Below are 16,578 nucleotides of genomic sequence, written 5' to 3'. Positions count from 1 at the left end.
AAAGACTAGAATTTAGTAAAGTAATGGGAGAAGTCAAGAAAAATATAACAGACAGCCTCTGGCTGAAAAGCATGAGAGCATGGAGGAATATTTTACTCTTCAGTTGTCATTTCTAGGCTCTTTGCTAATGCATGTCCTACTGCCTGCTGGTATAAGGAGAATCCTAGGTTCTTTTGATTTGACACAGCACAGCTGTTCTTAGGTAGTACCCAAATGCAGTGCTCTAATTAACATAGCATTATTTACGCAGAAATGCCTGGAGACACAGGTGAAGAGGACTCTGTTAGTAATATGTCAGAAGACCTACGGGTTGCAGATATAAAGAAAGTTTCTGATTCAGGTAAACTGAAAAGTCTTCTATTTTATATGAATCCCTAAAGTTAGCAAGTTAAGATAGATTTTTCAAGTAAGCCCACATTGTTACAACAATTAGAAAATGCAGAGGCCTAAAAATCTTCTAGGTGGGAGATAACGTCACAGTGATAACCATACTTTCAGTAAATACTGGCACACATACACATCTACAGTGCTGTGCTAAATTTGATAAGAACAGTCCGGTAAGTAATCTTTTCAAAGATTCATGACTCAAGATGTACAGAGGAAGAAACTATTGGTCTAAGCAAGCTGAGTGCAATATATTACTGCATTTACTTTTACTCAAGGATTAGAATTGTTCAGTCACCTTTACATAAACTAATCCAGCATTCTTTCTTTCCACAAAAAACCAGTATTTAATAGAATTGTGTAAATTCTCATGTCAGGAGACGAAAACTTAATTTAAGAGTATCACTACTAGCACTGAATATGAAGGTCGTACAGTCTTTACAAAGAAGCATAGTTTACAACTGGAAGTATAAATTTCAGGGGAAGTGAGAATTTAACGTTCAGCTAGAGACACATGAAAATCTCAAAGACTAATGGGCTTGGCTGTCCACAACAGAGGACCCCATGATCTTTTTCAGTAGCATGAGGCATAATTAGACATTAAGGTCTAAATTAGACGTTAAGGAGTAGTTTTACAGAATTTAAAATAGTCTAATTTCTAACTTGAAAGATTTTAATGTCAGATCAAAAATTTTCTGACAAATTATCTTACTGTAAATATTATTCCAGAGAATGCAGTAACTCTGCATATAGCGAAAGAAATGACCATGATAGGTAAGTAAAGCCATGGTTGATCACGAGAGGGAATTTGAGATGTACTGGACATTAGTATTTTTGGTTTACCATTCAAGAGCTATTACATTTATTAATTTAAATTTGCTAACAAATAAATACATAACTAGCCTTTTACCCAATGACCATAGGTACCCGAGTCATTCATTAGGGAAAAACAGATTGTCACAAAAAGTACATTGCCTGTAGGTTCCTCACTTTGAGAGACAAAATATGTGAGAAATAATAAATAGTACCTTGTGAGATCCAATTAAAACTACTTGTAAAATGCATCAAATTCCATTTCTCCTCATTAACAAGTAAAATTACTATATGTATATATATATAAACAGTCATAAGACACTGCAACAATACATATATTCAGCAACACCGCTAAACCGTCATCTGACAGTTTTCAACTGCCTGCACATATGTAATATTGTAACTTTTTGGATTGCAATCTTCTAAATAAGTTCTTTAAGATAAAGTTATCCGAATACTTCTATTAAAATTCTGAGTACTAATATTTGACACTTTAACGTAAGTATTATGTGTTAAGATATCTACAGCTTAACCTGGTTGCCATTTCCTGTGTCAAATATATATATTTTAACTGCATATTTTGTGTGTTTCTGGGTAATTGCAATCTAATTTTATGGGGAAGAATTAAAATAGCAAGTGGTTCAGAAGTATCTCTGGCTCAGCCTATCCACTCTCAAGACTACTGTTCAAAAATTGTGAGGAAAAAAAGGCAAACCCACAGCACTCCATCTTGAAAAGATGCTGTTTTAGTTTCCAAAATTCTTTCTCTCATTCTCAAATGAACAATACAGAAACAAACTGTTTTATCACAAGTGGTAAAAACCACCTAGACTTTAATGTTATTAATGGTAACATAATTAGGTATTATATAAAGCAGAGAAAATACGTACGCTTTTTACGTTATGATATCATGAAGACCTTTTATTTTGTAATTGCGGTACATGCCTTTTCTGCAGTTTAAACAAATTTAAAATGTGAAAGTGCTAAGTAAAGAGATTGTATGTACCTCTGTATTCATGAATTTATGTGCTGATAAATAGTGAAAAAGCCAGGCAGGGATACCATACTACATTGGTTCTTTGATATCAGTAGATGTCTTGACAATCAATAGCCTTTAGGATGTGACTTCTTAAGGACAACTCCATACTCAACAGAACTTTTTGTAGAAACTCTTTCTCAACAAGTCTGTAATTATAATTTACATATACATACTCATGTGCCTTTAGAAAAATTTGTAAGGACAGACAATTTGATATAAATAGAACTTAGAAATTCTGTTCACCATCTATCAGCCCAATCAGGTTTGCCACACTCTAGTAAAGAAAAAATTAAAATGGTATTAGTCAAAAGACAAATGCACCAGTTAGTTATCTGATGTTTCATGGTATTGTTTTTCTCCTCTATCCACATACATTTGCTCAAATGCACACCTGAAAAGGAAAAGAAGGGTAAATAAAGCCATAGTTCTTCTACAGGCTGTTAATGGTTTACTGGCCAGCAGAGGGTGCAAGAGCATCACAGCAATCACAAAACCCATGTAAGTTTTTGCAAACGCAGCCTGGGAAAAGCTAGGGTCACCGTCAATTTTTTCTGCTAAAAGATACCTGTACTAAATCAACATGGAAACAAAGCCTTATTTAGTCATATTGACTGATGTTTTCTATTTCGTGGGATCACTTTTAAGAACAGTTAATTCCAGAAATGTATTCAGAAGAGCAAATTGCTTCAGTTTGCATAGGCAGTAGTCAGTCAATTCAGACTCAATGCACATGTATGTTCCACATGTCAGACTTTACAGTACAACTTAAGACTGTGTACAGATGTTTGATTAAGCCTGATAATCTTAAATAGTACCTACAGCGAGTATTCTGACTTCATTTGTTATTATTTTTTAGGATCTTTGGTGCCCTGCATATTTTACTATATGTTCCTATCAGAACAAATTTGGAGTAAGTCATGGCACTGCCAAGAAACAAGCTAGGATTGTTTAAAATTCTGTTGTTTAAAGTTAAGATCTTAAGTCAGCATATACTCAGGCACTTATTTTGGCTTGAACATGTCCTACTGTGTGCTTGGAATTTTAAGATGTAGAGAAGTAAAAAAAAAATGTTTTGATACATATGCCTCAGGCTGGTGTGAAGTGTTTCAGAGAAGTGCAAACCCAAAATTTCTTGATTATTCACTGGTTTGGCCCAAGGCATACTTGGGCTGCAGACACTAACTCCTAAATGTGCATCCAAGTTGTCTGTATCCAGTCTCGTAGATCTGGGTGACAGAGATGGCAGCAATGTTGCAAGCTGTTTGAGAGTAAATGTAGGCCACACACTGAAAATTTTCCCTGGCTTTGATGTTTCCCACTCCACTTTTATACTGTACAAATACACAGGAGAGTAAGCTTGAGGAGACAAATTATAAATCTTGCCTCATGAGCCAGAGAACAAGATAAATAGTGATAGTGACAGAGTGCCAAAAGAGAACAGAGCTTGTATCAGTCTGAGAGTAAAAGGAAAGACTGTGACAGCATTGCTCTGGTGGCCTTGTGAGCAATGCTTCAAACACAAAGTAGAGATTAAGCATATTTGCTGGCAACTGTCTATAGCTTCATTTAACAATGCAGATGGAGCCACTGTGTTTTATCCATGCCAGAAACTGGTGGTGGTTTGTTCTGTTTGGCTCAGTCTTGCTCTCCTCATGCTCTCCCTCCAAAACCTCTGACCAGTGGCTTAGAAAAAAAAAGCCAGGCTCTTTACTCACATGGCTTGGCTCAGTAAGAAAAAAATATAAAGCACACGATGCTGGTCACATTGTAAAGAATGTCTGACGCAAACAAGGCCATATTGATCTGAGGGGTAATTTTTAATAAAATGGCTCTAAACATTATTGCTCAATGTTTCAGGGCAACATTCTTGAATGGGTGAAAACAAGCTGGGAGTCAGAAACTGCTGTCATCGATCTGCAGTGTGGCCTTCACCATTTAATCTCTATAAAGCTGTGTCCTCACCTGGAAAGGAGGATCAGAAAGAACACTTGCATCATCTGCCTGTCCATCGGTCCATCCGTCCCAGGGCAGAGGGGTGGAGATCTCCCTTAAACATCAGAGGGCCAATAGCAGAGGAGGTGTGATCTCCTCCCCATGGAGTGGAGCCCAGGAACACCTCTGTCACCCTGTCCTGAGCAGAGTCAGCCCCTCTGAGCCACAACAGGGGGATGCTCTGAGGACAGGCATTTAGTCTTTATCACACAGACAGGCAGCCTTGCTGAGGAATCAATCATCCAGGCACAGCACCTTGATGCAATGTCAAGACCCTTGCCCTTTTTGGGGTTAATTCAGTGACTCTTGGCATCAGATGCTTGGGAGTCTTTCAGTACATATTGAAGCATCCCTTGTGAAGGTCACTATCTTGCCTGTTCTGCTGCATTGAGGTTCACCAGTTACTACCTATCCTACAATCATGATCAGCAAACCATTCTACAAATTCTGATTCAGGTTTAAATAACTTACAGAGTTTAAACATTTAATCCATAAACTTACACTATACAATGCTGTGAACGTGGTGTTGTGGATTTACTTAAATATTTAAGTACAAACACTTAGCTGTTAAGACCACTGCTGCAGAAAAGTGGCAGTTTTGATCTGTTTAGTTAATAAGAACCCTGTAATTATTTTTTTTACAGAAATACTTGAAGATGAGGGGGACTTTGCCAACTCCACCCCAGCAGCTTTAGAAGCTACACAAATAAAGAAGGAGACAACTGACATAGGTAGGTGAAGACTGCATGTTGATGATTCTAACAGCACATCCTACTTTACAAGGAACCACAGATTTCTAAGGTTCGTATGTTATTCCCACGCATCATACTTGCTCTGCTTCTATGTTATGATAAAACCTGGTTTTTGTCTGATTTTGTAGTCCAAAAATGCATAAATACGTACTTCTCCTTCCCCCAACTAATGATAAGACCTTATTTTCCTGGACAACATACTCCTTATTACTCCAGATGTGATAAGTTTGCATTTGAATGTGACACAAGTATTGTTCTTCTTCATACATAGTTGCTAGAGAGGATAAACTGGAGAGAGCCTAAGCAATACTTAGAAGTCATACATTCAATGACAAGTATTCAGGAGAAAACTTGTTTTATTAAAACCATTAAAATTTAACATTAGAATACTAATTAGAATATTAGTAGGGATATTAATATGGAATAAATGAGCACAGAAATCATGGAAGCTCATGCAAAAAAGGCCTCAGAGGAAATAACAATGATGTTGAAATCTATTCACCTGACATTCTGGATCAAAATCCACTTTACAGTAATGCTGTTTACAGCCAGAAGTTAATGGAAAGAATAAAAAAAGAAATGATTCTGTGAACAATTCCTTGCTCTTTTACACTATAAGTTTTGTAAAAACATTTCTACTGTATACACTAGTATTTCTGCAATCCAGGCAAGAGATTTCTTCTCAGCAATTATGTTATCTGGAATTTAGGTGTTCAGACACCCTATACAACAAAGCTTTTAGAACTGTTTGAATGGTCTGATCTTGATTATGAAAAACAGCTGTAAGGAATGTGACACTGAGGACATCATCAGAGCACTGCCATCACAGCAATGAGACACAGAAACACAAGTTATGTTGAAGATAAAGTAAAGCCATGTCCCTGAAAGTTCAGAGACAGAGTGAGGTCACACTAATACAAAGAGAAGAGTTCGTACACAATGACGCAGAATGAAATGGCATGGAAATCAACTGACTGTCCTAAACACACAAATTCCCTGTTCCTGTCATGTAATATTCAACTGAGGATAGTAATCACAAAAGTCAGCAGTACGCAGTGGTTATGAGAGTATAGTTTTTGGTTCTAGGTTTTCCAAAGGTATAAAATTTATTCCTGCATATGGCTTATGAAAGCAAACATTTGCCAAATCACATAAGAGAAAGTAAGTTATAAAACAAATATGCGTTCCAAGTACTACTCTGCATATATTAGCAAGTATCATTATAGAAAGTACATCAAGTGAACCACTGCTTATATACCAACAAGCTCTGATTTCTAACAGAATCTAAACTGTGCACTCAGTTTTTCAAAACCCATAAGGAATATTAACTTCTTCTCTTTACTGAAAATTTAATTGAAGATGATTGGTCCACCCACACAAAACGTAATTCCACACAAAAGTGACCTTACAGAGAAGTCCAAGGATGAGGAAATGAGCCCAGAATCAGCAGAGATGGGATGTGGTGTCTATAGATGATTTAAAGAATTCTGAGGGCTCCTAAATTTTACGTCTGAAGGGAATAGTTTATGCTGTGACAGAATGCAAAGCTATTATAGCCTGAGCTCTGCAGAGAGAAAAACAACAACACATCTATATAGACATGCAGAAAAATAATATGATGTTTCTATCCTGTTAGTGATAGAATTTTGAAGACAACCCAGATGTTGGTAGAATAAAAAATAGCTCATCTGTCTTCTCTGTTTTGTTATTTAAGCATGATAGAATAGTTGAGGACAGAGCCATCCCTACATATAGAAAGTGCAATTTACGCTGAAGCTAAACTTTTCCACAAAAGGATTAATGAATTGCTTGCTTTCCATTTTATCTTATGCTTATGTCATCTCCATCACAAAAGCTCTGAATTGCAGACTAGCCTTTTACCCTAAAGGAAATAAATATGGCTGTCTCCTATGGGAATTCAAAAGTGTGCAACCTTCCCCAGAAAATTTAGCCCTCCCTCCTAGAATCAGCGAATGGCACACCTCAAAGCCCAGCTTTGAAACCCACCATGGTAGCTTACTAAAATGGACTCGAAACTATTTTTTTCGTGGAAAAAAGGAGTCCTGAATAGAGGAGAACAAGTTGGTATAAAGAGCAAAGGTCTCTTTTCAGTTTCTTTCTGCTGTACCAGTGAAATTCAGGGAGATCTGAGAAAAGGCCCATCAGCAGTATGAAATGCAATGAATGTAAAACCACACTGCATGCAGGTCTATGGACAGGTGCATGTGCCTCTCACTCCACATTGCATCCTAGCCATGTGACAGCTTCCAAAATTGAGAGGGGGAGAGTGGTCTTCTAGGGACCAAGTCCCTGCTTGTTTAATGGCAATGGTGGGGGCAGCATGCATGACCCCACAAAGGGAAAGGCTGCAGTCCGAGCCCTGTTAGGCATGAGTGAATCCACAAACGTGTGCCCCTAGAAATAGCACCCAAGCCTCACCAAGCTTGCCCTACTCACCTTGCCTAGGAAAAAAACTGGAAGACACACTTATGCTAATCAATGAGTACAAACATGTTATGTAAATTGACTTACACATGAGATACAAACCATGCACATATGCTTATGTGTTTAATCAAGTGTTTTAAATTCATGTTGCATCCACAGCTACCTCTTGGGGAATGCAGGGGCAGAAAGACAGAGTTTAAAAGAAATTCCAATAAATAATTTAATTTAGGGAGGCAGAAAACTTATCATAGCTAATTGGTTTGCTTACTAGGTTATGACATTTTTATTTGAAGATAGGTGTTACCAGCAGAGGATGACAAGAAGATTAGCAAATTATTTGTCTAACGTCTATTTTATTTAAAACTGTGTTTCAATAGATGATGATTCTATAAGCACTACCTCAGAAGACAGATCTTGTACGCCAGTACCAAAACGGGTAGTCGGGATGGGTGAGTATTTCCATGCATTTATTCTGGAACAAAATCACATTGTAATTTCAGAACTGAAGCTGGAGCAACCAGACATCTACTGTAAACACAGCTCTGCTTTTCTCCTTCCGGCTCCAGTCTAGCTTTATCACTAAACTTAAAAATTAGTTTCATAGCTCTATTTCCTGTCATGAGCAAAACTTGCATTAATGCTGTAGTTAAACTTTACTTACCTGATGAGCAGCATCTGCCCACTTCTGAATACGGAGGCAACATTTTTTTTCTTCTGTTGAATCCCCAATAGAATTTTCATTTGTATGAAATTTTGACTTTCCATTCTAATTTGAAACCACACTGGAAAGCCATCCTCTTATCACTGCTGATATATAGTTGCTTTTAAAGCTTGAGCCCTGTTGCTTTCCTGCCTGTAGCAATGGGAAACATCTGTCTTTGACAACAACAGCAACAAAATTACACTGACAAAATGTGTAATTTTAGACCCCTTGGAGAGACAAGAGATTTCACTTGCTACATATTTTGCATACTTAAGGGAAATGTAATCATACATGGATATTAGCATTGGAAAGTTACACGGTTATCATAATAAGATATTATTATAAACATTAATTAATCCTTCAACTTGTTACCAAATCATTAGCTCCAATTACACTTAAATGTATGTATGTTCGCAAATACTCAGTTGTTGTTTCATTTATATTTTCAGACAATCATATTCCCTTGGAAGAAACACGGAATCACTTCAAAGTTATTACAGTTAATGATACTGGAGCAGGAAAACACTGGAGTGATAATGAAGTCAGAGCTCTGATAAATATATGGTCAGATGAAAAGATACAACAAATGCTTGAAGGGGCCACAAGAAATAAAGAAATATTTGAGGAAATTGCCAGAAGGTTAATGAAACATGGTATAGACAGAGACTGGAAACAGTGTCGCACTAAGTACAAGAATCTAAAATATGAATACCGTGCACTGCAGAAGGAAAATGAGCATCTTGGTAATCCCAGGAGAAAAATGAGATTTTACGATGAAGTTGACTGTATCTTGAGAAGACAGCCCCTGGGTCCCTCAAGCCGGGGATGTGAAAGTTCAAGTCTCCTATCAGGTACTATAAACTTCAGTGATCAGATACAGCACTTAAAATGAAATTTAAAGTTACTTGTTGATCCATGCTTTACTGCTGAAATATGCGGCCAGAATGAGGAAGGAAAATAATTCAAGAACCTGCATCTGCATAGTCAAGTAGGCGATACTCATCAAACATAAGAGTTTATAAGTGAGAACAAAAAGTGAAAACACCTTAAGTGTTCGGTATTACTGAAGAAGGTTTGTGCTTTTGGAAGCTCAAGTGAGATACAGTGAAACAGTGCTAGAAAATATGACAGGAAAATATGACAGGTTTTAGAGGTGATGCAACTTAACCACTGCAGCTTAGAGCTCAGTGAATTATGTTAAACTGCAACTAACTCTAATTTTTCTCATTATATTAGACAATAATTTGCAACATTAGAAGCGTTAGCTGTGAACTTGAACCATTTCTGCAGCAGAGGCCAGAGGGACAGCTTGAGCAGAAAATGCTGGAGCATCTTTAAGCCAGCTGTCCTCACTCATGAATCAGAGCCCTAATGCAGTCTCCCAGGGTACCATACGATAGTGCCATTAGTTGAGGCTAGAATAACATCCATACTGCCTGCCATGGGACGGTACCACTGCTTCTCACCTGAATCATTCTAGTGCTTGATCACATTCTTAAGACAAACATTTTCTTCCAAATCCACACACAGAAGCTACTGCTGCTTATTTCTGCTCTCCGTGAATGGAATTTGTCACCAACAAGAATATTTGAGCCAATCTGGCTATTTTACACTTTAGAATGCTGTAAAATGACTATGTAATCTGTGCTGTGAATGCTGATGCAGGAGACAGTAAAACAATAACCTTTCAGAAAGGAAGCTTTAGTTATTAAGCTGTTAGAAGGCATCCACCAAATAAATGTGTCCCCACCCTGATTCTGTGTGCCAACCCAGCACCGAACTTTTCTAGAAGATTCTCATTGCTCTAGGTCACTTGTCCCAGTGAAGTTGGGTTTTTTTTGGTAGCATAACTTTTCTGGTGTATGCCTGACTTTGCTTTGAGAATATCTGCAAAATACTTAGTTACTCTGCCTCTCTTTTCTAAGTTTCAGTGGGAGATGTTACAGCAAACACAGGATCCTTGGGAATCAAGAGAAAAACATGGAATGATGGTAAGAGCTCCATACTTTTTAAAGCATTTATACACTGATGTTGATTGGATGCTAGATTCTAGTTTCCAGCACTCAAACAGTTAAAAAAATCCTAGAACTTAACATCCAAACAAAAGTTCTTTCAACCCCAACAATCTGCTAAAGAAGAGTCCTGATAAAAATGCAGGTCTGAGGAAAAATGCAATTTCTTTATTTCAGTCCTCATCCCTAGTGAGGGAAACATCAGGAAATATTTCTTTGAGTTAAAAGAATTATGAGCAAGGAAAAACTAAGATTTTGAAAGGAAGATGTCTTAATTACCTGTGATGCTCAGAGGAAAATAGGGACAATGTAACAGTCATGGTTGCTGTTTCCTCATATTATATCATCTATCAGTAAATGAGAGGAGAAATTACACGTTTAGATATACAGCGTCTAACATGTAATTTTTAACATGTAATGCCTAACATGTTGAGCAGGAGAATACAAGTAGAGATAGCTATTCCAAAGAGAAGATATGGTATGGAATCACTGACAGAAAAAACAAGGGGTGGATAGAAATATGCAGCATACAATCTTCTATAGGAAAGGTCAGGAGCTGTTTTTCTTCCTGGCAGAATTGTCAGGCCCTAAATAATCAAAAAGTCCAACAATGATGGATGACAAACTTAAGCGAGGAGCTTCCTAAAATCTATTTTTAATACTGAAACGTTGTCTTGTCTACAGATGGACGCATCTGTAGACACAAACATATCCTAAAACCATATTTCTGAATTCAACCTGCACAGTGCATCATCACAAACTGTACTAACAGGACTACGCTATTAAATATACTTTCATTTATTAGATAAGAACATCTTGCAGAAGGCAGCAGATAGGCAAGGCTGAAAGTTTCAAATAAGAGTGATTTTTTTACAAGGTCTACTTCATTTCTACTCACTGTTATACAACGACCCCTTACACAACACCAGGCAATGTGACAGGAGAGCATTAGGAAAATCTAGCATGTGCTAAACTTCAGTGTCAGCAGTTCATTGACTTATGCACTCTGACTACATAGTTTGCTTTTGTTCACAGAGGTGTCACCCGTTCCACTTAAGAAAAGTGCTCCTGAAAACACCATACTGCACTTCCAAAAGCTCTTAACAGAGAGAGTACACACAGTAACAGAAGGCAAAAAGTTACTCTTAGAAAGGCTTTGTAAGCAGGAAGAAATGCAAGACCTCAACAGAACACAGCTGTATGCTGATCCATCAGCCAAGCAACAGGTTGGTTTAATGAACTTTCTAAGAAATTAGCATGCAAAGAGATTCTCTCAGATAGTAAGAAATTAAATACTTATTTATAAGCATAAATCACGCACATGAGTACACAGTTGCTCCCCTTTAATATATTCACCTTCAGTCATTTAAACTAAAACAAGGTATGAATTCCTATCGTAATCCTTAATTATGAGCTTTTAGCAGTGACGTCAGTCTAATAAAATATATAACCTCTGCCTACATGCCTTGACATACCTGCATGCCACATTTAACAGGCTTAATTGAAAGAAAATAACACTGTGATTGATCAAACAAAATATGTACAGTTAAAATTTCATCCCATCGCTTCCAGCTAACATCTCTGTGACCTTTCTAGCAAGTTAGTCCTCTGCAATTAACCTACGAGTTAGGCAAGGCTGGTGGGGAAAATACATTTAATTACTTTATCAACATTTACCCTCCTTCTAGCCTTGCCACCTGCGTGTGCTAGGATAGAGGACCATTCCTTTATGCCCAGTAAAGGCATAGTGCTGGGCAGCAATGAACTGGAGAATTCAGTGAGCCAGAAAGTATGTGTTTCTGCCCACTGAGAAGGGGCAGGCATGGGTTCTTGTCTTTGTTCTGTACTGTGCAAGGGGTCTACCTTGTTCACTAGCCAAATGAAGTACAGAAAACATAGAAATAGTGAAGAGAATAATGACATGCTAAGTGACAAATGGCATGCATGTGTAACTAACCATTACTCTGCAAAACCCTAGCAGCCACTACTTAAATTTTGTGATTGTGTAGTACTCTACAGACTATACTGCCTGCAAGGCATGCATTTCCAGGTATCTGCTTTCAGTGTATTCAAGGAGAACAACTAATTTCTGGATCTCAGTCATGTTTGGGCATAAACTTGCATGGTCATGCCAAAGCTAGGTCAGTTCTAGGCACACACATACAGCACCTTAAGTCAAATAGTTGAGTCCTTACTGCAGCAGCAACAGCCACCAGGGGTTTTTTTATACACTCAAGTCCCTCTTCACAAAATCTTACACAAAAATATTACTGGATATAGTGCTTTGTTTCCTGTTCTGAGGTTAATTATTTTCTTGTTAATTCTTCTATGAGAAACAGTACAAAGGTAAATAATTTCCATTGAAGTAGATACCTACCATTTGACTAGCATTTTTAAAACAATTTTGAAAAGTCAGAGAAAGATCCCTAGAAAAGCACAGGTTTTTTTTCATATTTATTCATATACTGACATGGACATACAGTTGTTTCAGTGCATGCTTATCTACCACTTCTCATATTTTACATTGGTTTCTCAGTATAAACTCTCTTTGGCTTGTAATACTAGTATCATCATTGACTTCAAAATCTCTCTTCTCTCTTTGCAATGAGTTGGTTCAAAGATATGTGCTTGAACCTGCGTCTATTATTTTACTTGCATACAGAACTGCTGTCTTTGGTAGGAGAAGAAGGACTCTGTTCCTGCTTATCATGGCATAATTAGGTATTCTAGAACATGCTGAGCCAGCTTGAAGACATCACCATTCCTAGCAGCACTAAAATCACAGATTACTCCTTCCATGTGTGAACCAGAAAAATGTGATCCAACCCTAATTCACACTAGTACATTTAAACAATTCAACTCAATTTAGATTTATTTTTTTAAATACCTGTACTGAAAATAAGATGGATCACTTATATGTTCTGGTCTACCTGCTCTGCTCCGTGAGTGCAAGGCTGAAGTTGCATATAAAGCAGCTGAAGGCCCATTGAAACAAGAAGATCCCTTTTTCTCTCTATCTACTCTGAAAAATCTGATGCTTGGTGGATCTCCTATAAACCAGTTCAGCTCACTAACCTGACACGAGATTAGTCCAGTTGAGGAAAAAAAAAAGAAAATGATTTTCTGTGTAGTGAGTTGAAACAGCCCAGTAAGTTCTCAGCTGTGCTAGCCCTGACTTCGAGCAGCTCAAAGGTTGTTTCTGTTGCAGTGTGACAGCCCTCGCAGAAGAAAGGCTAACATGAGAGAGGCAGTTAGCACTGCAAAGAAGACAAACTTCACTTAGAGTGATGCACAAGGATCCCAGTCTTCCCTAAATTTTGCTATTACTCAGTACAATGCCCCCCCTAAAAGTTTCTCTTATTCCAGAAAATAAAGACTTAATTATTCATTAAAATAAGCAGATCTTTAAAGAAATATGTATCTGTTTATAAATGCTGTTGTTCAGGTGAGAACTGCACAAAGGTACTGAGGCAAAGAACTGTCTAAATTCTTAGTGTTGTCCAAAATATGGATCTGTTACCCGGTGTGCAATAAGCCAATAATTAAATCACTGAAAGAGACATTGTTTTTTTCAGGTCTGTGCAAATCCTGGGTGCTTGGAGGTTTTCCTCAAATGAAAGCACACCTCAAGGAGTCTGTCGCCTTAATTTATACACAAATCCATACATTTTTCATTGTGCATATTTACACGTGATTATAATACGTGCCAAGTCATTAAGTTCAACCGGATCAAGTGAAAAGCCCATGGACTATTATAGAGACAATAATTAATTTACTTGAATATGTAGGATGCCAAGATAGATAAATCAAAGCAGCATCAAGACAACTTTTCTTCACTGCAGTTGTAGTTATGATGCCACATCATTTTTTTCTTAGAGACACAATAACATAAACACATTTAGAATTCCGATTGTCTAGAGTTATGGCTTTCCTTTTGAAAGCATCTCCCGGGTTAGTGATAATGGGCTAAATAGAATGTCACTAGAGTGAATGGATTATTAAAAAAAGTCCCATCAAAAAGCAGTATTAGTTAATCCAACACATACTTCCAGTGTATTTTTGTATCCGGACGAGCTTGTGCTCTGGCTCTGCTCTGATCACAGCTTTACATTTACTGCAGTCACACAGCACTCTAGGCACACTTACAGGCAAGTTAAATGGAAATTGGTACACCAGCCAATATATGATCAATGGTTGTGTGAGAGCACTACCAAGGGACTCAAAGAGTTTGGGATGAGAGGCCTTCTTAGACAAAGATCCACAACGTGGTTCCTTTCAGCAGAAAGGGCAGACTGAGTTGTTTCCATGTAACTGCTCCTGGGAATCTTAATATAAATTACATCATCAAAATGACCCAGCTTAAAAATAAAAATCAACACCAAGTAATGATGGCAAGAGCAGCAAACCTGTAAGAAACAGAATTCTTTACTCTTTTTCCTTCTCAAGTATCTGCAGTATTACCAGGGGGGAGCACTCAGACTGCTGTGAGGGCAAATCAGTCTCCTCCCCAGTTTGCAAAGGCCAATACTGAAATTTTTGAGGTGTGGCAGATCACTACTCTGACCCATACTATCAAGTTCCCTTTTTCACTAAATCACACTCTTTCACTGAGATGTATGGGTCACTTTACAGGTCTTTGACAGGACTGTTACCTGGGAAGTTCTCCGAAAGCCTCATTTAGATTTACTTTCCGGTAGACCAAACTACATTTGGGACAAATTCGTGGAGAATGAGTTTCAGAGAGCAGAAATGCTGGATCCACAAGCACTACCAGCATCACTGTCGGCTTAAAACTTGCTCCCTCCAGACTCTCACCTTTTGTTTCTTCTCCTGCAGCAAGGTCTCTTGTGTTGGTACACAAACTAACCTAATGAAAAGCCCCTACAAACAATCCTGCTTTTTATCGGTTCAAGGAAAGTACTGTAAGACGCATGAGAAAAAGCAGCCGGGACAGTTTTTTTGAACTGAAATACCCAGGATGAACCTCCCATACTGTGTGAAATCCTCCCTCCACGCATTAGCCTCAAATTCAAAGTGTGGGCTGATCAGCAGCAGTCCTGTGAGAATAGGTGACAGCTACAGTCAGTGTGAAGAATAAAGACCAGTCTTACCCCGACTCTGTGGCTAGGTTAATATAATGGGAAGCCTGTGACTTAAACAGACTAAACGTGATGGCTGTCTCTGAAACATCCTCTTGTATACACATTTTGGCACCACTTCCCTCCTGGGTTTTCCACTCCGTCTCATATTATTTCATTCCAGTTGCGTTACTCCATATCTAGATAGCTGAGACCAAACTGCATTTTGTGACATGTACATCTAAGAGATTTGAATTTGGTTATAATGGAAATCTGGTTTATCTTCACTTTCCGAGCATGCAGGAACCTGAGCCCTGCAGGAAGTTACGCAAACCAACCAAGCGGATAGAACAGCTCACCACAACAAGAAGGTCTCACTCCTCTCCTCCTGCAGGAGTGAGCTTTGTCGAATGTAATTAAATGGGGCTGGCAGCACAGAATGGCCTATAAATCTAAGCCAAGATAGAACTCAAAGTGTCACTATATCCACATCCACTAAATGTCTCTGAAAGTACTCAGGAATGTTTTTACCAGCACATACACCATGACTATTCTGGTAAAACAGCACAGAAGCTCCATCACTAGCTAGACAAACATCTTGCCCAGCATATTCCATAGCAAATTTACATAGAAATATGGTTAATTGCAAGCTTTGGCATTTAGACAATTAAAACATCTAACAACGCAGTTCTTGTATCTGGGAACAGGGATCTGATGAACCCATACCAGGGTTCTTGAGATGAAGAGATAAATATGTTACATACCAAATTATCATTACCTGTAACATATCCACGTTCTTCAGAAAAACCCCATCCAAGTACTATTGCAATTCTAATCTTTTTGTTTGAAAGATTTGCAGCATAAGACAGGATACTAATAGCTTGCTTAACAGCCTTAAAAAAAAAAAAAATCTACCGTGTAGCCAAGAGGCTGTGTATAGAATGTAGGCAAACACTTTCATTATGATATATTGAGTGTAGATATTTGGAAGGGTGGCTAATGGGAAGCAACCAGTAATTTTACTAGATTAAAAGAGAAGTAAAAATCCATAACTTACGTTGGTGATTATTTGGGTTCTGTTGTATGGTGTTTAATACTGGACAGTCACAGGGAAGGTATCAAAAAAGCATGCTAGCCAAGCTTTCGCTCTCCCTTTACTTTGATTCTCATAACAAGTTCCATACATAGACCCAGCTAAGTTGGGACAAGGAGTATTCCCTAACTTAAAAGGACTTCCACCTGCACAGAAGAGGCCTTTTAAAGACCTCTTCTAGAAGTCACTACAAAGCTGGATACAGTACACAGTACTACTGCCAAAAAAAACATTTTCCAGGGAATTTTGCAAAAAATTAACAGAAAT

General features: G+C 37.9%; 1 protein-coding gene across 1 annotated transcript in view; it reads left to right on the top strand.

The window, feature by feature from the left end:
• Window positions 1–16,578, top strand: part of PAICS (phosphoribosylaminoimidazole carboxylase and phosphoribosylaminoimidazolesuccinocarboxamide synthase) — a 38,906-nt gene that overhangs the window by 9,971 nt on the left and 12,357 nt on the right. The window contains exons 4-11 of the mRNA XM_069856569.1: window positions 251–340; window positions 1,087–1,158; window positions 4,873–4,959; window positions 7,803–7,874; window positions 8,578–8,979; window positions 10,060–10,119; window positions 11,176–11,366; window positions 13,349–13,421. Of these exons, the coding sequence (XP_069712670.1) occupies window positions 251–340; window positions 1,087–1,158; window positions 4,873–4,959; window positions 7,803–7,874; window positions 8,578–8,979; window positions 10,060–10,119; window positions 11,176–11,366; window positions 13,349–13,421 (1,047 nt within the window). The remainder of the gene's footprint in view (window positions 1–250; window positions 341–1,086; window positions 1,159–4,872; window positions 4,960–7,802; window positions 7,875–8,577; window positions 8,980–10,059; window positions 10,120–11,175; window positions 11,367–13,348; window positions 13,422–16,578) is intronic.

The sequence above is a fragment of the Phaenicophaeus curvirostris genome, chromosome 4, assembly GCF_032191515.1.
Source record: "Phaenicophaeus curvirostris isolate KB17595 chromosome 4, BPBGC_Pcur_1.0, whole genome shotgun sequence".
NCBI classification, from domain to species: Eukaryota; Metazoa; Chordata; class Aves; order Cuculiformes; family Cuculidae; genus Phaenicophaeus; species Phaenicophaeus curvirostris.
Note: the sequence above shows the minus strand (reverse complement) of the source record. Positions and strands in the feature narration are given on the sequence as shown.